The sequence below is a fragment of the Equus caballus genome, chromosome 8, assembly GCF_041296265.1.
Source record: "Equus caballus isolate H_3958 breed thoroughbred chromosome 8, TB-T2T, whole genome shotgun sequence".
Classification (NCBI taxonomy): domain Eukaryota; kingdom Metazoa; phylum Chordata; class Mammalia; order Perissodactyla; family Equidae; genus Equus; species Equus caballus.
The window spans coordinates 92,825,839-92,849,654 of NC_091691.1; the positions used below are offsets into that span (position 1 = coordinate 92,825,839).

Below are 23,816 nucleotides of genomic sequence, written 5' to 3' on the forward strand. Positions count from 1 at the left end.
TTAAAACAGAACTTTCTTGAACCTGATTGACACCCCAAGTATTACATGAGTAATTAAATTATGTTATATCCTCCAAAAAATTCTAAATCATGTGAACCTAAATTTGTACTTGGCAGACAAAGCACTATAAAAACTTCAAGATGAGCAGCCTGCCAGAAAACAGAAATTTTGTTTTTCCAGGGCTCCTTACAAAGGATGCATTGGCACTTCAGAAAATGGCTTGTGGATTTTGATGCATCTTTCTTTCTTTATTCATATTCCAAAGAAGTAGGACATCACTTTCTACCTCTGACCTATAAGGTTTTAATTTTAATGTAGTATTTATTTTGTTTTATTTTTTGCTTCTTAAAGCATAGAAAGCATTGCTATTGTCTGGGAATGGTAGCGATAACATCAAGCTACGAGGTAGAGAGGTTATTCTGAAACAGTTTATTTTAAAAGAAATGGAGTTAATGTTCTATCATTGAGCATTATCTAAGAAACATTATTTTTTTAAGTAACTTTTTTTACTGAAAACCTAGAAGAGATGACATAACATTGGATTTGAAACAGTGATACATGGCTTCAGCGATACGAGGTAATGGTAAGAGTTAAGTTAAAGAGGAAGCAACGAAGAGTCGGCCAAAACAAGCAGGCTTATCATATGAATTCCAAGCCAATTCTTCAAAGGTAATTTCCATCTCATCAGATAATGTGATTTATAATTTAATGATGACTTGGGCAAACATAAGTATATATGTTTTAAAATGTTTACATTTATGCTTATCTTATACTACAATGCTTTTGGAACATAAAGTATCCAAGTTTTAAATAACTGGAAACCTTTACAAATGTATTTTATATTATTCCCGTTGCCTTCTTTGTGCAAGTGTTTCCTGCTTCTGTATGATTCCAAATCTCACATTCACATCAACAAACACAGACTAACTGTCCGTATAACTTGCGACAGGTGTGTAGTTTTTAAATACAATATTTAACCATGGGCAAAACTTGAACTCTATCGAAGTGACGTCATGTGGCCATTCACTGTCATTGTTTCACTTACCTCCCTGTCATAACTGCAGTTTTCACATTGAATATTTAGTGCTCTCTTGCAAAGCAGTCCTAAAAATACATTATTTTTTCTACTTTAGACCCACACAAAGTGCATACGTTTTATAGTAACCATTTGTGTGTGTTTGGCAAGCCACATTTTAAAATACAATATGACATTGTACTTTCCTGAATATTGAAAACTGATCCTTCTTTTTCTCTTTTTATCAGCATGTATGGTGTCATATCTATAGTAACAACTGTTCCTTAGCACTATGTTCTGAATCTGTGTGAATCTATTTTCCCCTTGCTGATGTCTTTTATTAACATTATGTGTGTGCGTTAGAGGTCATGTGCTTCTTAGGGAAAAAAAAATCCAAGCAGGGTTTCGTTCAGAATTCATTTCCTATATATTAATGGAAAGCAATAAGTATAAACAATAAAACAAAAATCCCTTTGGACCCTATTTTAGTCTGCCCTGATAGTTTAACTTCTGCCAAAAATGCTTTTATTTCTGGTTCACCTCATTCTTCAGATAATACACATGATGTCACTTCATAGAGACTTCTCTAAGTATATAGGTATGTGTTGAATCACAATACACTATATCTTTCAAAGACAGTTAAAATCTGTGATCGTTAGTTTGATTTATTGTTTTTGGTTATAAGCAATTGTCTAGGATGGTAGAAGCCGTGTCTCTTTTGTTCACTATCACACAGGAGGCCAAAGGTAGGTTTTCCACTCAGATGTAGGGCCTCTAAGGATGTAGACGAGTCAAACATAGGTCCCCCTAGCTGCTACCTGAAGGAAAGGAAACCAGGGAGAGGCAGGCGTGTGGAGAGAGGGGAGTGCTCCTGCATAGCAATCAGATTGCACACAGGAGACCATCGAGGCAAGGTTTGTACAAGGAATGGGCACACCAGGGTCCAAAGCATGGATCGTGGAAGCAGGATGACAGAGAGGAGGGGTGGACAAGCCCCAGACCTTATATACAGTTCCTTTAAGCTATGAGGAGGAGATTGAATTCACTCAGAGCTCAATGTCAGGATCGGTTGACTAATTGTGGTATGATTTAATGAGAGACATTTGAGCGTAAAAAATATCCAAAATGGAAGTCTGCTAAATATATTTCTGAAATAATGTAAAAGATGATCTTACTATGGTGAAAATAGATATTTTGAAGCTGTAGATTTTTGAAATGAGGAAGCAGTGGCTCTGTATTCAAATTTCCTTAATTCCCAAACTGGGTTGACTCCTTCTAAGTGCGTGACTTGAGCTAGTTACATTATAACCCTAAGCCCTAGTTTCTTCATCTCTAGCATGGAGTTGATAATACTACTGAATATATCCCTGAATAATATTAAAATGATGTGGAAATTGATTTTATACCTTTCTTACATGAAATTTAGAGATTTTTTGTAAACCTCATTTATATGTTGCTATCCCTGTTTTTTAAGTATACCATTTTTCTTTCAAAAGACAGAAAAGAAACTGAAAATAAATAGTAAAATAGTCCAAGGTGACATATTAGTGACTTGTATCGCACTGAGGAAAACTGTCACCTTGCCTAGGAGGGAACCTGGGCCAGCCAATGAGCAGGCTTTTTCTTATTTAATGGTCACAAGGACTCAGCGACATGCATGATATTTCTGCCTCCTTTTACAACTAAGGATATGAGTCAAAGGCAATCTATGTAATTTGTCCAAGATCATCTGTCTAGAAAGTGGCAGAGTCAGAACTTGAACCAAGAGAGTCTGGAGCCCAATGTCTTACACATTAAGCTCCTTTTTAGCAAGAAATAATATGTTTAGTAATATTATCTATACATTGTAGACCCATCAAATTTTATTTTGTTAAGTGCTATATTCAAAAATGCTTGCCATCATCATGGTAGCCTGATTGCATGAACTTGCTTTAACAGCTTTACTGAGGTGTAATTGATATGAAATACTGCCCATATTTAATTTGATGAATTTGGACATATGCGTGCACCTGTGAAACCATCACCTTAATCAAGGTAATAAACATCTGCATCACTTTTAAGAATTTTGTTGTGGATCCCGTTTTTTGTGGTAAGAACAATGTGAAAATCAATATAAGAAACCAGAGTTGACAGCATTAAAATATTTTCACATACATGAAAACCTTTGTGCTATAACCACTGACAAATACTTTCACAGTCATCTGAAATAAAGCATGAAGAGTACCCACATATGTATGGAGAAAATGAACACTTTAATAAATACACATGAGGAGTAAATATCCCCATTTACACTTGCTTGAGAAATACTTTAGAACAGGAAATGCTATTCAAGGACTGAATGATTAAACCCAACCCAATTTTCTTTAGTCAGATGTGAAAAAATATGTAATTAATTGTAGGCAAGATCTCAATGTACCAGAATCCGATTATAGAGTCTTCATAACACTAGTGAAATAAAAGTTAATGAGAAGTTTTTAAAGACATTACAATTTTATGATACTGATTTATTTTGAAAAACGGCAAGAATAAATTTGTTTAATATACTGAAATAAATTTTCTGCCTTCAATTTGGAATTCCAACCAAAGAAAATATCACTAAATAGTGAAAATGAATATATATATATATGAACATACATATAAAATATTTGGTATAAATTATGAGTTCCTTTTGTTCTTTTTAAATATTGGTCTTGGTTTACTAATGGTCCGAGAAATTTGGTCAGTTATATTATCATTGCCCTCTGAATTACCAAAAATGAAGGGAACAATTACTCCAAATCAGCATTAATTCAAATATGATTGGACATACACCAATGCTAACAAAAATAATTACAGCCATGAATCTATATTATTATAATAAGTAGTATAATAAGGAGTGAATTGGTTTGGCACCTCTACAGAGCACTTATTAAAATGTGTTTTTTTTCTACAACTGAAAGTACTGTACATTTAATATTATGTAGTCATTTTTTTTCAGTGACTGGAGACTTATTTTGTAAGTTATTGGTATAATGAAATCCCTTCAGTTGATTAAATGGGTGGTTTATAAGGAAGCAGTTTATGATCTGTAACTATATAAATGCAAATGAAAAAAATGAGAGGAATTAATGTCATGTATATAAAATGCTATCTAAGATTATTTACACCAGAAAATCTTATTTGATAATAAAAATAATTAATCTTATACAACCACAGAAATTTATTAATTTATAGATTAACCTGCATGTTTTAAGCATTTATTTTAAAGACAAGTTTCCACTTGCTATATCCTCAATATAGCTATGTTGCTATAATGAATAAAGTCATGTGTGTACATACTGATAAGAAAGGTTTGCATTTACCAATTAATTTGTCTCTGCTGTTTATATGGAAAGCTATTTTTAATTCCTTTATAAAGCTTTGAAATTGCTAAGACTGTGTTCAGTGTTGCTTACACTGTGAAGCCTCATCATTTCTAAGAGACAGCTGTTCACCTCTTTTTTTTTTGAGGAAGATTAGCCCTGAGCTAACCGCTGCCAATCCTCCTCTTTTTGCTGAAGAAGACTGGCCCTGAGCTAACATCCATGCCCATCTTCCTCTACTTTATATGTGGGATGCCTACCACAGCATGGCTTGCCAAGCGTTGCCATGTCAGCACCTGGGATCCGAACCAGCGAACCCTGGGCCAGCGAAGCGGAGCTTGCACACTTAACCGCTGGGCCACCAGGTCGGCCCAGTTGTTCACCTCTTTAGCTCCTTAGAGTATCTCATACATACCATAGGACGCTAACACTGATTTGGCATGTAATATGTGCTACAAAAAGATTGATTACATAAATATACTTTTATAGTATGAATTATGTATTTTTAAGTTATATGTGCTTGTTTCATCCACTGGACTATAAAATCTTTAAGGACAAAGACCATGTCTGATTCATAACATTTTATTTTTAGAACCTATCATACTATTAACCATAGTAGGAAATTAATTCATGTAGCAGTTGGATGTCATTCTGACTGCAAGTAAGAGAACACTCAATAATCATAGCTTAAGTAAATATAGGTAATCATTCTCACAAAACAGGGAAGCCAGAGGTAGACATTCCAGGTTTGGTGCAGCAGCTCAGTCCTTAAATCAAACTCTTTTCGTCTTTCTGTTCCACCATTTTAAATGTTACAGGATGACCGTTACACTTGCCGCTGCCTTTTTTCAGGCAGGAAGAAAGCAGAGCAGAAAGGGTTTCTCATTCTGATGTTTTCATGTTTTTCTAGACAGGAAACTTCCTGAGCAGACTTCCCCTCACATCTCATCAGCCAGAAGCAGGTCATGTGCTGCCTGGAGACTAGTGAATGATCAATGAAATGGAGGTCATCCTGGAAGATTTAGAGCAAGCATGAGTTAGCCCCTGGGATTGGGATGGGGGCTTATCCTCCCAGAGATTAATAGATTCTGCATCCCACCTGGACAACTGTGCTTTAGTTAGCAGGAGAAAAGGGACCAATGAGTAGCTAATGGACAATATGTGTTACAATAAATATTACCTGAAAATAATTGAGTTTATTAAAAAGAATTATTCATGTTGTATGCTATCCCCAATTGCATCTTTATATTTTTATTTGTATTTGTTTGGCAAATTTTAATATAAGCAATTTCTAATTTTTTGAAGATAATTACATACACATACAATCCTCTGTATTTTTAGTTACATTAGAAAGGAAAATATGCAATATTGAAAAGATGTGTTGTTTTCATCAGCTTTCTTTCCTTTTTGATGAGCAAGATTGGCCCTGAGCTAACACCTGTGCCAATCTTCCTCTGTTTTATGTGTGGGGCACTGCCACAGCATGGCTTGATAAGCAGTGTGTAGGCCTTCGCCCAGGATCGAAACCTGTGAACCCTGCGCTGCCAAAGCAGAGTGCATGAACTTCATCACTATGCCACCAGGCTGGCCCCATGTTTTCATCAACTTTCTTTTTCAAATGTAGGTCTTGCTCTTATAATTGCAAAGAAATTCAAATGTTAATTGTGCTTTCTGTCTTTTCTTAGGCCTGAAAAGATAAATATGAATTTAGATTCCATTCATGAGCTAATTGAGGAAACACAAATCTTCCAGATGCAGCAATCCTCAGTGAAACCACCTTGTGACATGGTGGCACCCGCCTCATCCCACAGGGACCCCTGGAATTCCTGTTTACCACTTTATGGGCTGCAATCTCATGCCGCTCACAACTTCCATGCTCACTCCTGCAACGCCAGTGAATGGGACATCTGTGAGGAACTTCGCCTGCGGGAACTTGAAGAAGTCAAGGCCAGAGCTGCTCAGATGGAGAAGACCATGCGGTGGTGGTCAGATTGCACCGCCAACTGGAGAGAAAAGTGGAGTAAAGTTCGAGCCGAAAGGAACAGTGCCAGGGAGGAGGGAAGACAACTCAGAATAAAATTAGAGATGACAATGAAAGAATTGAGTACACTGAAGAAGAAACAGAGTCTGCCACATCAAAAGGAGGCATCAGAAGCTAGTGTTACCCGAGACCTGAAGTGTCCTAGTTTCATAGAAGTGTCCTATGCACAAAGAGACCAATTTCAAATTGGTTCAGAAATGTGTGAATCTATCAAAGAGTGTTTGTTAAGAAGAGAATTTCCTAGAAAAGAGAACACAAATAGTAAGGTAAGGAAAAAACCCACAGTGGAATCTAGAGATTACGTGCATATTTGAACACCTTACATGGTGATGGGGAGGAAGGGAAAAATGACAAACCCAAGGGTAACCATATTTGTGTGCTCAGACCGCCATAATTAAGTACCACAGACTGGGTGGCTTCAGGAACAGAAATGTATATTTTCATTTCTAGAAACTTGCATTTCTAGTTCTAGAGGCTGGAAGTCTGAGATCAAGGTGTCTGTAGAGTTGGTTTCTTCTGAGGCCTCTCTCCTTAGCTCATCGATGGCTATCTTCTCCCCATGTCTTCACATAGTCTTTTCTCTGTATGTATCTGTGTGCAAGATTCTCTTCTTATAAGGATACCATCATTAAGCCCAGCCTAATCACCTTGTTTTAACTTAATTATCCGTTTAAAGACCATATCCCCAAATATAGTCACCTTCTTAGGTGCTGGAGGGGGACGAGGACTTCAATAAATGAGTTTTGTTGAGGGGACACAATTCAGCCCACATTGCTGATCTTACTAAGATGTTTAGCAAAAATTAACTAAGCACTTTTTTATGTGAAAAGAAAATATTTGGAGAGATTTCTTGCTATTTACCCTAATTATGCCAATAATAATAAATCATCCATACAGTAGTATAAACATTTGTCAAGGTTGAGGACTCTGGCCTCACAATAATTCCTGTAAAATGGGTACCACAGGCAAATACCTTTAAAGAACGCTTCACATTCCCGCTCTTGGAATTTCTTGGTATACTTGGGATCTTGAAGTTTCTGAGAATTCTGCACAAAGTAAACTTTTTTAAAACATTTAATCCAACAGTTCGTATACTAATTTACCCATGAAGAGCCTCCTTCCTGCCCATTTTTCGTTGTTAAATCTTGTAAATGCTGTTAACAACCCATGAAACGTATTTTGCGAAACTAGGAATTCATGTTGTCTCTTTAAATGGCATCAGTTTATATTGTCACTCCTTTCTGTTTAATTCCATCTGTCAAAGCAAAATCAGTTAATATCTTGCCTTTCTATAATTCCATCTAAAATTTTAAGCCTTTCCATGATGTGTGGATTTATGGTAGATAGAACCTAGGTTCCACTGTAAATGAAAATTTTAAAAGAGCGAAGAGAAATGTATTTTATTATAATAAGATAGAATATAGAAAGAAAAAAAAAGCTGGAAGAATACGGGTTAAAGTTTGGTCATATAACACCATGAGAGAATGAGAAAGAAATAAAAATGTGGATTTGATTCTGGATCATAGCATTTATTTCCTTCCAAAAATATGCTTTCTTCATGATTTTTCTATACTAAATTTAAAAGTTGAACAATAAGAATTGTTTTATATTTTTTCCTTTCAGGAAGAAAGTTTGATTATTGACTCATTAAGATTAAATGAGGAAATGAAACTCAATCTAGATTGTTCTGATTTATTCAAGAATGGTGGTTCTGAAAACTGTGCCATGAAACCTAGATTAACACTGCAAGCAATAAATCTGCCTTTGGAGAATGAAGTGCCTGAAATGTCAGCTCTGCAGGTGCATTTGGATGAGTTCCAAAAAATCTTATGGAAAGAAAGAGAGTGAGTGCTAAACATTGTCTCCTTTAACCAAGTCTGATTTTCAAACTTCTTAAAATGATTACCTCTAGTATACTGGCCATATGATAATGTATTTTCCCATGATTAGTGTTGTCCGCAGCCACAAAGGGCAAGGAATGACAGGTACCACCAAGGCTACTTGGTTGTTTAAGAAATCAGAGTTTATTGATAAAGGGAAACAGAACGAGGGGCAGGGATAAAGAGGAACAACAAATCGGTACTTACGACATCCACACCACAATCAGCCGGGGAAGTCCCAATAGTTTGTACAGCGGGCTGGATGCTGACTGTCCAAGTCTGAGGCAAAGAGTCCTTTTCTCAGTGAGACTCCCAATGGTTCTATGCCTGTGACTCCCTTTTACCCTAAGGTTTCTCTAGGTTCTGACTCAGGGTTTTAGACATTTAGATACTTTGAGTTATTTCTTCTTGTTCCCATGGATGGGGTGCTTCTGTCTTTTTTGTTCCCATGGATGGGGTGTTTCTAAAGTCCAGTCAGGTGCCAGTTGGGGTGGCCAACCCAGGCAAGGAACATGATGCAGAACATATTCTTTGTAACTTGTGCCTTAGATCCAGGGTCGAAGAGGCCATCTAAAGCCTCTTAATGGGCAGAATAAAAAAACCAAGAGTAACACGTATATAAATATATATAAAATATAAGTATGAATATAATTATATTTTTATTATTATATATTATGTAAAGTTTCAATTTCCCTGGTTTAAATGGACTGAAATGGTGATAAGTATGCACACAAACCTTTCTTAAATGCTATAAGCTTTGTCTGCCATTCTTTTTCTGTCTGCTAGAAGTTTCTCATTAGTTCCTCTGAAATTTATTCATACCACTAATCATCTTTTTCAGATTTTTTGTCTATATCTCACCATATGAATAGATTGTGATAATACAAGCATCTGTGTATAGAATAAATATTTATTATTCTGCTATCGAATATAAATTCCTAATAGAGGCAATCAGCATTAGTAGAAAAGGGAATAAATTTGAATTAATTTTTAGGCCTGTATCCATATTAACAATTAATTTTATCTGCAACTATGGGTCTCAGTCAAGTTCTAACCTCTGTGTTTTATTTCTTGAAGTATTTAACTTTTTAGTAGTTATAGACTTCTCTCAAACCCACGCACAGCGTTGCTTCACTGACGTAATGTGATAGGAGCCATATGAAACTGTTTCCTAGATGTGAGCCTCTAAGGTGCCAGTTTTAAGGATATGCATGTGCATCCTTACACTGTTACTCACATACATATACACATACATATATATTATGCTTCTTTGGAATAAATTAATAATCCCAATAGTAAGTAAATTCTTCAATTCTCAGCAACTTCAATATATAAGCCACAGACAGGCCAGAGAATCAGAGAGAATAGGCCTTTGACTCCACTTTCTCTTCTCACTCTCCTCTTTAAGAAACCATCCCCTGGGTGTCATGTGTCCATGAATCAACATTAGCATGCAATCCACATGAGACGATTGCAAAACCTTTTTTCTTTCACTAGAGGATATTTCCCAAGGATATAGGATATACTGTTGCTATAAATCTGTCTAATCTTTTAAATTCTTTCTCCCGGAATCTCAACAAGTGGGTGGCTAGAGTAGAGAAGATATGAATGTAATTTTTCCCATGTTCCCAGCTAGTGGGAAAATTCTCTTGACTAGAGCATGGGAATCAGCCGAGAGAACTTAGGGAATCATTTCCACCATTGTCACTGACTAGAACCTCTTCTTGGAATACACTACACATTCTTATATGATTCATACTTGGGGTACTGTTCAGTTTTATGTGATATTACCCAGTATCTGGAAGCTGCTCAAGGACTGAGAATTTGTGTATTTCTGATCTCTCAGATAAAGACTTCCCAGGCTGAAAATTTGAGGTGAGGGTGGGAAACCTGGTCCTGTTATAAAGCTAGGTGCACCTAACATTTAGGAAGAACTTTGGCCATATCAAGTCTTAAGTAAGAGAAAGGATGAGGTAAAACATTTTAGTGAACTGTTTTAACATTTAGAATTATTTCTCAAATTAAAGTACAGATGGCAGCTGTATCCTGTAGAAAATATTTCCTTTGTGTGACTTAAAGAGAAGTAGTATGCTTCAATTATTTTGTTTTGCTTCATAAAATGTTGAATTTTTTCTTAATAAAATGAGATTTAAAATCTTGGTAAGGAGGTACAGAAAAATTCTTCAAAGATTAGCATTAGTAGAAATCCATATATTGTATATATCATGTATATATATAATATATATAATGTATATATATATTTCTCAGTTAACACAATGAACATATTGGCATGCAAGCTTGCAAATCTGGTTAATATTATTTAATATAGTATTGTTAAAAATTAGAAATTCAGACCTATTTTAGTTTTTATTCATTGTAACTAATGGGATACGCAGTAAACATTTGCCATTTCTTAAAAGTAATTTTTAGTATTTATTTATTTATTATTTCCCCAGCTTTATTGAGGTATAATTAACAAATAAAATTTGTATATATTTAAGGTGTACAATGTGACGTTTTGATATACGTATATATTGTGAAATTATTATCACAATTAAACTAATTAACATATCTATCACCTCACATAGTTATTATTTTTGTGTGTGCAATGAGAACGCTTATGATCTACCCTCTTATCAGATTTCAAGCATACAGCACAGCATTAACTATAGTTACTATGCTGTATGTTAGATCCCCAGAACCTACTCATTTTATAACTGAAACTTTGTACCCTTTGACCAACATCTCATTTTCCCCACTCCCCTGCCCCTGCCAACCACCACTCCACTCTCTAGTTCTATAGGTTCAAATTTTTAAGATTCCACATATAACTAAGATCATACAGTATTTGTCTTTCTTTTTCTACCTTATTGTTCACTTAGCATAATGTCCTCCCGGTTCATCCATGTCGTCACAAATGGCAGGATTTTCTTATTTTTATGGCTGAACATTTTTTCTACTGTATATATATATATATATATATATATATATTTCCCACATTTTCTTTACTTAGTCACCTGTTGACGGACGCTTAGGTCGTTTCACATCTTGGCTATTGTGAACAATTCTGCAATGAACATGGGAGTGCAGATATTTCTTTTAGGTACTGACTTCATTCCTTCGGATATACACTCAGAAGTGGGATTGCTGGATCATATGGTAGCTCTATTTTTAATTTTTTGAGGAGGCTCTGTGCCTTTTTCCACACTGGCTGCACCAATGTACATTCCCACCAACAGAGTGCGCGGGTTCCCTTTCCTCTACGTCCTCGCCAACACTTACCTGTTGTCTTTTTGATGACAGCCGTGCTACCAGATGTGAGGTGATACCTCATTGTGATTTTGATTTGCATTTTCTTGATAGCTAGTGATGTTGAGCACATTTTCATGTCCTTTTTGGCCATTTGTATGTCTTCTTTGGAAAAAACGTCTCTTTAGGTCTTTGCCCCTTCTTTAATTGGGTTATTTGTTGTTTTGCTATTGAGTTGTATGAGTTCCTTATATATTTTGGATACTGACCCCTTATTGGAGTGTGCTTTGCAAATATTTTCTCCCGTTACACAAATTTCCTTTGATGTGCAGAAGGATTTTCATTTGTTGTAGTGCTGTTCCTTTATTTTTGTTTTCTTGTCTGTGCTTTTTGTGTTGAATCCAAAAAATCATGACCAAGACCAGTGTCTGGGAACTTTACCACTTTGTTTTCTTTAGGAATTTTACAGTTTCTAGTCTTATGTTTAAGTCTTTAATTTGTTCCAAATTCGTTTTGTGTATTTTGGCTGTTTTTTGACTCGCCAGTATCTATTTTGTGTTTGGACAATCCGCTACCTAATGAGACAGAGTCTGTTTCTCTCCACAGACTACAAACGCGGGTAAGTCTCTAGCTCAGTCTCCCCGCAGGGAGGGTGCAGACGTTGATCTGGGGACAACTATTCAGAGGTAGCCTAGACTTTTTAGCAGAAGCTAGTGCTTCAAGAAGAGAGCACCCAGAAGCCATGCTGGTGAGGAGGAAGGCTGGCCGTAGCTGTATCTTGTTTCCAGAGGCAGAAGTGGTCTCTGGTCTCCAGTACCATCACCTGCTGTCTCGAGTTGGTGGTGTGAGGTCATGCTGTGATGTCTGTACCTAAAGGGTGGCCCCAGTGAGGTGCTGAGGAGATAATTTCTGGGGCTTTCTCTTTGGTATTTCTGGCTGTGCAGGTTCCCCACTTGCTTCTCTGGCTCTCCCACAGATTCTCTGAGCTATGAATGTCCTTTTCTACTTAAATTAGCTAATTTGAATATATTTGCTTGTCAGACACATAGTTGACAGCAGGAGAGTGTACAGGCAACGGGCAGTGAAGGCAACAGGCAGTGGGGTTTTCACAGGGCTGATTCCGTGGTGTGAGAGCCGGCCTTGTTGCTGGCTGCATTGCCTCCAAGTGTTGGTCTCTGACGTTCCTGGACGTCTCTGAGCTTTAGAGCATTCTTTAAATTCACCTCTTTTCTAGTTAAATTAACCATATACGGCTTTGGCTATTTGCTGAAAAGATACTGAAAAGGCTGGAAGATGAGGAAAATGAAAGATGTTACTGCTGAAAGAAGTAATTAGAAATACTTGAGAGTAGAATCAAAAAATGACAAATACGTTGCTCATTAAAAGTGTATTTGTGGGGCCAGCCTGGTGGCATAGTGGTTAAGTTCAATGTGCTCTGCTTTGGTGGCTCAGGCTTCGCGGGTTTTGATTCCAGGTGCAAACTACAGCACTCATCAAGCCATGTTGTGGTGACGTCCCATATACAAAATAGAGGAGGACAGGCACAGATATTAGCTTAGGGCCACTCTTCTTTGCCAAAAAAAGTGTATTTGTAAACATTTTTATTATTTGTAGTTTAATACTAACTCTAGATTTTGAACTAATAGAAGAATGGATAACTAGATATTATTACAAGTTAATTATTCTTGACTGGCAAAAACATTTGCCATTAATAGACTTTTAAGAAGTTACTTATTAAATATTTTACAATGAAATTTCACACAGTTCAAAATTGATTAATTTTTATTTCCAAATATTAATGTTTCAGGAATTTTCATTCCTGAAAAATATTTTGATTCATCTTCCTGTCTACATGTCAAAATTTTATGCCCAATTATTATGGGATCATGATAGTTAACAAAGCATTAAAAAATTGTGGAGAAATGTAACCATATCTTTCCATATCAATCATTTTAGTTCACAATTTATCTTTTAGATTATGCAAATTTTATATATTTTAACAATCTCATTTTTAATGTTTATATCATGTTAAACATTATATATTTCCTGGGGTTTATCTTTATTAATTTTGTTTTTTAAAAGAATTTGTGCATAAAATATGCAATATTATTTAGAGTAAAATTAGGTTTATTTCCTTTGCTTTCTTGTAGTTCAAATAGTATGATAATAGTTTAAATTTCAATCACAAATTTAACTTTATAATTAATCAACTTTGAAAATCTCTCTAAAATATAGAATAAATTGATTAGGCCAGAAAGTTAAATATTTAAAGAGTGCCCTCTGCTGCATAAATTTAAATGTGCAATGTCCTCATGTCTTTAATGCTTGCTTGCATAAAAAGAGTCCCACAAGTTTTTTGATGAGGCCATACTAAAAAATATCCAAGCATCCCATTGGTGTCAAATAAATTTTTATAACTTGCCTGTCCTCTCACTTCTCTGACTAAATTGGACTTTTTTACATAATAAAAATACATAATCTTCTTATAGAAAACTAATAAATGTGAGTTATTTTATTTAAGATGTATACTTAAGGAGACAAATAGTACCATATTTTAAATGTTGCTAATTTGCCTTAAATAAGGAATACAAATAGCTATCCATTCATTTTAATATACTTTGGCAAAATTATATTATTTTTATCTCATGAACTGGCTTTCAATGCTTATTCTAAGTTTAGACATGATTACGTCTTTAGAATATGTCTACATTTACATGTAACTAAGATTAAAAGTTCAGTAAATTTATTGTTTGAAATGTTCCTCTTGAACTTCTTAGAAAATCCTTAAAGGACTAGTTACTCCAATAATTTTGATGACATTTTTGAGGATCAGCATTTATTCTCCATTAATAGTTAATCATTTTTATGTTAACATGTTTTTTTGCTAACATTATCATTTGATTTATTAAAGTGTAATGTTAAAAACTGACGTTGTTGCCTCGACATGTATGATTTTGAATTTATAAATATAAAAACATAAACATTTGTCAAATTTTTAAGTACACATTTTATATTATTCTATTTATAAATAAAATTATCAAAATTAATCAATGTATGCTTCATTACATAAATGTAGTTAATATCCTTTAATAAAATTCTTTTATTAATTCAATATATTCCTTTTCCTTTTTAAATTTTTCAGTTACTGACAAAAAACATTTCCACATTCTACTCATGTAACTCTAATAAATTAAAATTATAAATGTGGTGATTCTTAAACATTCCAATGAAGTTACAAATTAGTACAATTTTATTGTATTTTTTTACCTTAAATTCAGGTCTTTCAATACTCAATTGCTTTTAATTATTCAAATATGCCTTATCCAAAACTTTAGAAATACCCGGATGCCAAACATATAACATATTTTAGTGTACAATGATTTTTTCCTATTCTTTCTAAATTTAACACAAAATATTAGTATTTGGCAATTTGTTCATTATTTCTATACTTAATCTTATTCCTCTTGAAATCCCAAACGCAGCCACCAAGAACAAAAATAACAACAATGTAAGCAACTGGAGTGTCCAGCTGGCTGGGTTTGCTTACATAGAATTCTTGGCTGAGCTTGTTAATATGGAGGTGTGGACATCTATAGGCACTGTTTGTAGGACTTAGACTTCTATATTGAGCCCTTTTGTTTGTTAATTTTAATATATTTACTGTGTTAATAAGGGATCCAAATTATGGTCATATAAAGGGTGCTGGTATTTTTTGCAGCCTGAGTCTTTTGAGGGTAAGTTAATCTCTAACTAATTTTTTAATATCCTCTTTCAATTTTATGGCTTGATTCATGCAAATATCATTATGTAACTCCTTAATGGGCTGCTTATCCATTGATTGGATTAAACTAATATATTTATGGGTTAAACCTATTTTGAATTATTTTCAGAATAGTGCTACCTGGAAGAGTCACATTTCTTATAAATATGTAAATGGCATTCAGTTTTGCTTCTGCATACATCTTCTAGTTCTGTGAATAGGTTTCTAAGATCTTTCTAATGACATTATCACTGAAATAGATCCGTATATGCATTAGTTAATTATAAATGCAATAAGGCTGTAACTGACAACTGCAGAATCTCAGTGGCATATAGCAATCAGAATTTATTAAAGTCTCTGAGCTGACTAGAGGCTGGTTGACCTGGACTGGGGTCTGCAAGAGAGACTTATTATGTCCCACGTCTCTCTTCTGCCCACTGGGAGCAGTGGGCCGGCACTAGTATGTATTTCTCATAGTAAGGGACAAAATACAAGAGAGCAAGCCCAACTGCAGAAATACTTTTCAAGTCCTGGCCACGTTGTGCTCACCAGCATTCTATTGGTAATGTCAGGGACACTTCTATTTTTCAAGACACTGCAAATAACAATTCCACCAAGCGTTTCACCACTACATATCACCATTTTTCCAGCCTCTGCCCACCATCTAGTCACTAAGTGAAGTCTACGTATTTTTTTGTTTTTGTTATTGCAGCGTCCCACTTTTAAGTACCATTTTCTGTATCAGTTATCTTTTGCTGCATAAAAAACCCCCCAAATTCAGTGGCTTAAAACAACGATTTATTTTGCCCATGTGGAGGCAAGGAAGCTGGGGTCAGCTGACCTTCACTGGACTTGCTGGGCTTGGTAAAGCTGGTGAGGTTGGGCTCAGATCTGCTTCACATGTTTATTTGGGGACAGCAGTTTTGGGGGGAAACTCTTTTCACAGTGATGGCTGTGGCATAAGAGAAGAAGACCAACCACACCAGTCTTTTCAAACTTCTCCATCTGTCAAATCTGCTAATAGCCCATTGTCAAGGCCTAGAATGACGGGATGGGGAAAGCAACTCTGCATGGAAGTAGAGGAAAGGGAATGAGTATTTTTGAACAGTAATCTAATCTACCATACAGATGAGGACTGGCCATTTGCAAAGGTTGATACATGCTAATTATAACCAGAAATAAACACTTATTTCCAATGATTCTAATAGACATATGGGCATAGAAAAAAAGTGAATGATTGAGATATTAAAGGACTAGATTTTAATCTTCGTTCTGTCACTTATTCTACAATTGGAGAAATTAATTTCAATTATTTTAAATAATTTAAAGAAAGATCCCAGTGAAATCGCTTCATTAAAACAAAATTGCAAATATTTAAAAATTATTTTTATATCCCCAATAAATGAGAGATTTCTCTCATTGTTAGGTGGGCTCCTTGGTACTCTCTATCATATCAAAGGATTCTTCAATCATATACAGTGACAATATGAAGTTGGATAAAAGCCGTGTTAAAGTTAGAAACATGTACATCCTCTTATATAAGGAAATGATAGGAATAAGAGGCATTGTGAGAAATGCATGGATAGTACAGGAGAAAGTAGGCAGAAAGTCACTTATTTGGATACTGGCAAGGCTAAATTAAATATGTTTAATCTATTGTAAAGCTAATTGACAGAATAATAAATTAAACCAAATTTTAGTCAATATTTGTAATTTTTAATAAGGTGAAAAACATTTCTATCGTTACAATGATCATATACAATTATCAAAAATTCTGAAAATAGAAAATCTAAAATTGAATGCATTTCTAAAATTATTTTTAAATTGTAAGTCTACTTTGCTTTCTTTTAATTCTTGATTTAGAATGCGCTTATCTTTGGAAAAGGAAATAGGACGACTGGAGTCAGCTTTGTCTGTATGGAAATGGAAGTATGAAGAACTGAAAGAATCGAAGACAAAAAATATGAAAGAGGTATGGAGACAGACGATGGAAAGGAAGGAATGAAACTGATGGTTTGCTTTGTTTGGCTGTGTAACCTAGTGGGCAGAAGCCTCGATAGATAAGAGGAAAGGAGGTTAAAAAACTGAACGTCTTCTGTAAGAGGAATATTTGAATTCACATGTCAATAGTGGACTCAGTTAATCTCAGGCCATAAGATATCTTGTTATAAATAATGCATATTTTTTTTTTTTTTTTAAAGATTTTATTTTTTCCTTTTTCTCCCCAAAGCCCCCCCGGTACATAGTTGTGTATTCTTCGTTGTGGGTTCCTCTAGTTGTGGCATGTGGGACGCTGCCTCAGCGTGGTCTGACGAGCAGTGCCATGTCCGCGCCCAGGATTCGAACCGACGAAACACTGGGCCGCCTGCAGCAGAGCGCGCGAACTTAACCACTCGGCCACGGGGCCAGCCCCAATAATGCATATTTTTAATGATAAACCACATGACATCATTAACTATCCATTCCAGTCACATGCGAGGGGACTGCTGAAGATGTCGTATATCATCAGATCTGTAATAAATAATTTTATCTTATTCTGTAATGAAGCAGTCTGAAAATATCAATTTATCTCAAGTGTATTTAGGGTTTTTCATATTGGCATTATAAGTATTCGGGATCAGCCACTCACTTTTATACTTTTCCTTTGCATTTTCACCCATAAATTTCTGTCATGAATGCTTTCCATTTCAATGATTTATTAATATTAATTATTTAAACAATATTAATTGTACATATTCTCTGTACTAACACATTGTGCTAGGTAAGTATGTGGGATAGAATAATGAGCAAAGCAAAGAAAAGAAAGACACTGAGCAAAAATAATGACAAGCTAAATGCCATCAAGTGAGTTAACATTTACCTGATGTGTGTGCAATAAACACACATACACACATGCAGACCATATGTATGTGACAGCTGTCTAAAGAAGCTGAGTATCTAAGTCAATTACGTAATCGTGCCTTAATTGGAAGCACTCTTCCATCAGTTGTTAAAAAGTGATGAGCAATATTCCTCTTTGTTTGTGAAATCCTATATGAATGTTGTTTCAAGTTTGTTTCCAGGAAGTAATAAAGATTAGAGTCACTAACTTAAGTTTGCTGAAATCACATGATGAAATGTTCAAGAACCTTAGTTGCCAGCATATGCCTTAACTTCTGGACCATACGCGGGCATCCCGATGTCCATAGAGCATAGCAATCGCTGTGCACGAGTTCAGAAATAGTCAGCTATTAACTCTGTGGATCGCTGAGGTCTGAAAGGAGGGGGAGCTTCTCCTAATATTCTTAAGCAAATGTCTCTTGTTTAAAAATCGTTTACTAATGAAAGGTCACTTCAGTGAGAACCACAGCAGGTTAGTTTGAGAGCATTTGTCATTGAGGGGTAAACTAAACAAAGCTAACAAGCTAGATTAAGTTTATTTCTCCTCTATGGATTCGTGTTAGATTTTCAGAGTGGTTCTGTTTCTAGCTTAAACTTTGGGGGGTTGTGTGTGTGTGTGTGTATAGTGTGCATCATGCCTTTACATGCATAGTGTCTGTATTCCCAGGTACCTAACTGAACATTATGTCTCCGGGTATGAACACTAGCAGTATATCAATGTTATATGGAAAAATAGTTCACAACACAAAAACCATGTTATGCCTAGAGTGTATGTGTGTTTGCTCTACAATATAACGGGCTCTAAATTTGATTGAGAAAGCTAATATTTAAGATAGAATTGGTCTTAAATTTGATTTTTACGAGAACATACATTTACTATCTACTGCCACTAGTGGGCAGTGCAGACTTGATAACATTAGTCTCCTACAGCTTTTTATTCAAGCAGTTTAACATTTTTGTAGCAACTGTTTTTGAAAAACGTCATGGTTTTGAATTGGTCTACAAAGTGATATGTATATTTTAAAAGGTTTAGTGTTTTATATTCAAAGGTATTTTTGATATCAAATGGGAAAATGCTTACTTTAAATTGCTTAACAAAGCTTTGTAGATGAGAAGAAATAAAACCAATGAAGCATTTTAACATCATAAATTGGGTCTGCATTTTGATACCCATACGGAAATATATATTAATACATATATGACACTTTTACTAGATAAAATGATGATATGGTTTCAGAACAAAGGAAATCTCAAAATTGTTGTGGAAAATTTGTCCAGCTACTTCAACTTTTTTTTCCACCCTGAGCTAACATACGTTGCCAGTCTTCCTCTGTTTGGATGTGGGTTGCTGCCACAACATGGCTGCCAACCAGTGGTATAGGTGTGCTCCTGGGAACGGATGTTGGGCCACCGAAGTAGAGTATGCCAAATTTAACCACTTGGTCATGGGGCCGGACCCTCAACTATTTCAACTTTTGAGTATACATTTCAGTTAGATGAACTTCAGATATGGGCAGTGAATGAAAATGGCAATGAATGAAAAAAAAAGCTTTTGTTGCAGATGATGGAAAGTTATGACAAATAGAGATAAAGCAAAAAACATTGTTTGAATTTTATATGGGATTATTTTTTAAAATATCTCTTCCCACCTCCTAAAAAGGAATTTGTGATATTCTTAGAGCTTTTTTTTTTGCTGAGGAAGATTCACCCTGAGCTAACATCTGCTGCCAATCCTCCTCTTTTTTGCTTGAGGAAGATTTGTTCTGAGCTAACATCTGTGCCAGTCTTCTATTTTGTGTGTGGGTCACCACCACAGCATGGATACTGAGTGGTATAGGTCTGTGCCTGGGATCTGAACCCAGGCTGCCAAAGCAGCACGTGCTGCTGAACTTAACCATGAGGCCACAGGGTCAGCCCCTCTTGGAGCCTTTTTGAAGAGACGTGGTATGCACATATGTTTAAGTAGTTTTCACAAAATATGATGGAATGTTTAAAAATATTTAAAAACTGAAGAAAATTACTTGGTCACATAATTATACATACAGTGTTTAATTTTTTTTTTGCTAAGGAAGATTAGCCCTGAGCTAAGATCTATGCCAATCTTCCTCCGCTTTCTATGTGAGTTGCCACATCACGGCTGACGAGTGGTGTAGGTCTGGGTCTGGGATCTGAACCCATGAACCCACGTCGCCAGAGTGGAGCATGCCAAACTTAACCACTACGCCATGGGGCTCGCCCCTGTTTAATTTAATAATAGATTATAATAGAACAAGAATTTTACGGTACATTTAGAAATGGCATTATAGAGTAATTATAAGTATATAATATTCAACATTCCCATCCAGTTGATAGACAACCAGAAAAAGCTGTCGTGACACCTCCTTTGGAACTTCATATGAATCTCCTTTCTCACTCCACTCCTCAAAAATTCTGACGAATGACCTTCATTTTCACTGTAATTCTTCATCTATAAAAAATTTTCAATGCAATGTAATTCTTTGTTGGATGCCTGAAACTGCTGCAAGCAAATCCGTGCCTGGCTAAGAACTGCTGGTGGGAAGATCAGCAGTTCTTAAAGCTGGAAACAGATGTGCTTAATGGAGCCAGATTTTTAAAAATATATTTGAAACTTTGCTGTGCTTTAGAGGGAATCAGTCTTAAATCAGTGACATTTAGAGAAGAGTAAATATAAGGATTTAATTGTAAAATCTAATAAGTATTTAAAATGCAACCAAGACAATGAGTAGTAGAGATGATTATATTCAAAGTGTTGTTCCCTTGCTGAATTTAATACGTATTCAGCTTTTCCTTTGCAAGTCTGTGAATATTGATTTGGAATTAGATTATGAATTCCAAGTGTACTGAAATGATCTTTTTAATGAAATCGTATGGTCTAGAGAATCTAATGGTCATGTAGTAATATTGATTACAAATAATTGTGGCACCTTACTTTAACAAGAAATGACCCTGATTCTTTCCATAATGGGAGATATTTTTTACCATAAGTAGAGAATACTGCTAACATTTTAAAATTGGTCTCAAGCTGAAAAATAACTTTTTAATCATTTTTTGAAAATTTTCTACTTTTACCTGGCATCTTTTTTAAGGATTTATTGAGAAATCTTCTATATTTTTGTGATAGTAAAAACGTTTCTAGTAGTTTACAATTTACAGGGTTTTTAAATAAATATTTATATTAAATATTTATAGAGATGCGGGCTTCGTGGGGGCTCTTTATGATTCTAATAGCTTACACTGAAGCCTTAACTCAAACACCCCAAAACATCTTTTTGATTTGGCAGAAACAGAACGTTAAAATTAGGAGTTATGTAGCTAAAATTCTGCACTGATATCTTCACTTTGAGAAGGATTATGCCATATAGGAGCTATTCTACAAACATACAGAGAGTCTCCTTGAAGATATTTGTAAGAAATACATTATGGTGGAGGATTAATATAGTTGTGAGCTGATTTTGAAATACTGTATCTTATTGCTATTTTCGTGGCTTTAATAAATTACTCCATAGAAGTGACCACCAACATTAATGTGTCCTGTCAGTTCTCACTCCAGCTGTAGCTCGTACCATCCCTGCCAGCTCTGCCACCTCCACAGTCAGAGCCATCTTAATCTCTTGCTTTGCCCTCCCCTCCAGGTCTCCTGCCCATCACTTTTGACCTATTCATTTTTCCACCCAGCGACCAGGGTGATATTTCTAAAAGTGTACGTTGGATTACAAACACTTCAGTGACTTGCCTTTTACTGATAGTACAGCTGCCTTCCAAGTAATCTGGAAGCCCAAGGAAATCCAGATCCACTGGCTAAACCCCAGATGTTGACAGGTCAATGGATGCCCAATAATGACACCACTTTTTTCTACCTTAACTGTTCTAACAAGCAGTGCCCCAAATTTCAGTAGATAGTAGCCAGTAGAAAATTATTTTTGACTCACATACATTCCCTACATGTGTTTGAAGGGCAGCCTTCTCCCATCCAGTGACTCTGCTGTCTCCTGAGCTCTCATAGGTCGTGCAGCTGGACACTCTGCATCTGACCAGAGATTAGAAAAAAGAGAGAATGGGGCGTCACATAGGGACAACTTATATGGACCAGGCTTAGGAGTAGTGTACATCATTTCCACTTACGATCCAAAGACAAGTACTCATTTGCATAGTGACACCTAATTGTAAGGGATGTTGGGAAATGTATTCAAGATGTATCCTCAAAAAGAAAAATAGGGGCCAGCCTCATGGCTGAGTGGTTAAGTTCGTGAGCTCTGCTTTGATGGCCCGGGTTTTGCTGGTTCAGATCTACCCACTGCTCCTTAAGCCATGATGTGGTGGTATCCCACATAGAAGAACTAGAATGACCTACAACTGGGAAATACAGCTATGTACTGGGGCTTTGAGGAGAAAAAAAATAAGAGGAAGATGGGCAACAGATGTTAACTCAGGGCCAATCTTCCTCACCAAAAAAAAAAAAAAAAAAAACTTAAAAAGAAAAAGAAAATGGAGTTTGTAGCCATCTAACCAGTTTCTGCTGCAGGCATCATTATATTACATAACATAGCAATATTTACTTATTGATATTTCCTATGAATAAATATATTAAAATATTGCTTGTATTGTTACTGATAAACATATTGTGAAGACTTTGACTTATATTTAAGGGAAAGTGAGCTTCCTAATTCTGAAATCCATAGTAAAGAGCTTGAGAGCTTGGTGTGCATCATACAGCTGTCCTGGGCAGATGGAAGCTTATTTCACATGGGACCCTTTCCCTCTTCATCCTACGTACTTGAGAAAGGTTGTGCAAAGTGTGCTTCTTGCAGATATCTCTTCCCCAAAGCAAGGGAAGAGAGGAAGAGACAGAGCCATGTGCCCAATTTCCCCTTTGAAACTCACCAATCAGATAACTCCTCCTTCTCCTGGGTAAGAAGGAGTAACAGAAGGAGAGAGACCTGGAGTCTTAGGCAAATAGCTGGCCGACCACAGGGCTGGATACTTTGGGTAGAGAAAAGCTTCCCTCCCTTTACTACCTACCAGAGCCTACACGATTTCACTGTTTTTTGGAAAAGCTGGTGGGATACTTCCCAGAGCTCTCTTGCCCAGCCTCCTTCACCTGCAAGCATAGCATCACCTAACTACCAAGAAGGCAGAGGGAGGGGACATGAGGTGGCCACCGGGAGGATTTCTCTGTTCTAAACCAGGACAGTGTGATTTCACTTCTGAATGCCTCTCCTGTCTGCTCTTTGTTATTCTCGCCTATTCACATGAACCTGTAGCTACACTGCCTTTCTTTCATTTCATCAAAGGAACCAAAATTTTCCTGCTCAATCCCAATCTGCCAGCCACAGAAACCAACACTGAGCCCCAATATGGCACCATTCCCTGGGATGCTCAGCCAGCTACCTGGGGGCAGGTTGATTACATTGGACCACTTCCATCATAGAAGGGGCAGCTTACTGGAATAGACGCTTCCTTGAGATATGGAGTTGCCTTCCCTGAAGACAATGCTTCTGTCAAAACTGCCATCTGTGGACTTACAGAATGCTTTATCCACTGCCATGGTATTCCACACAGCATCGCTTCTGATCAAGGAGCTCACTTCTCAGCAAAAGAAACGTGGTAAGAAGCCTTTGCTCATGGGCTT

At 36.0% G+C, this 23,816-nt stretch overlaps 1 protein-coding gene across 4 annotated transcripts in view; it reads left to right on the forward strand.

The window, feature by feature from the left end:
• CCDC102B (coiled-coil domain containing 102B) overlaps positions 1-23,816 on the forward strand; it is a 281,568-nt gene that overhangs the window by 35,872 nt on the left and 221,880 nt on the right. For 2 of the 4 annotated variants that reach the window (XR_011441604.1, XM_070275826.1), the window contains exons 2-4: positions 6,042-6,663; positions 8,099-8,241; positions 17,150-17,258. Coding sequence is in view for 2 of the 4 variants with exons in the window: in XM_070275826.1 (XP_070131927.1) it covers positions 6,042-6,663; positions 8,099-8,241; positions 17,150-17,258 (874 nt within the window). In the remaining 2 variants the exon portion in view is untranslated. Of the gene's footprint in view, positions 1-6,041; positions 6,664-8,020; positions 8,242-17,149; positions 17,259-23,816 lie in introns of all 4 variants that reach the window. The other 2 variants (XR_011441603.1, XM_023647965.2) reach the window with 1 other exon arrangement.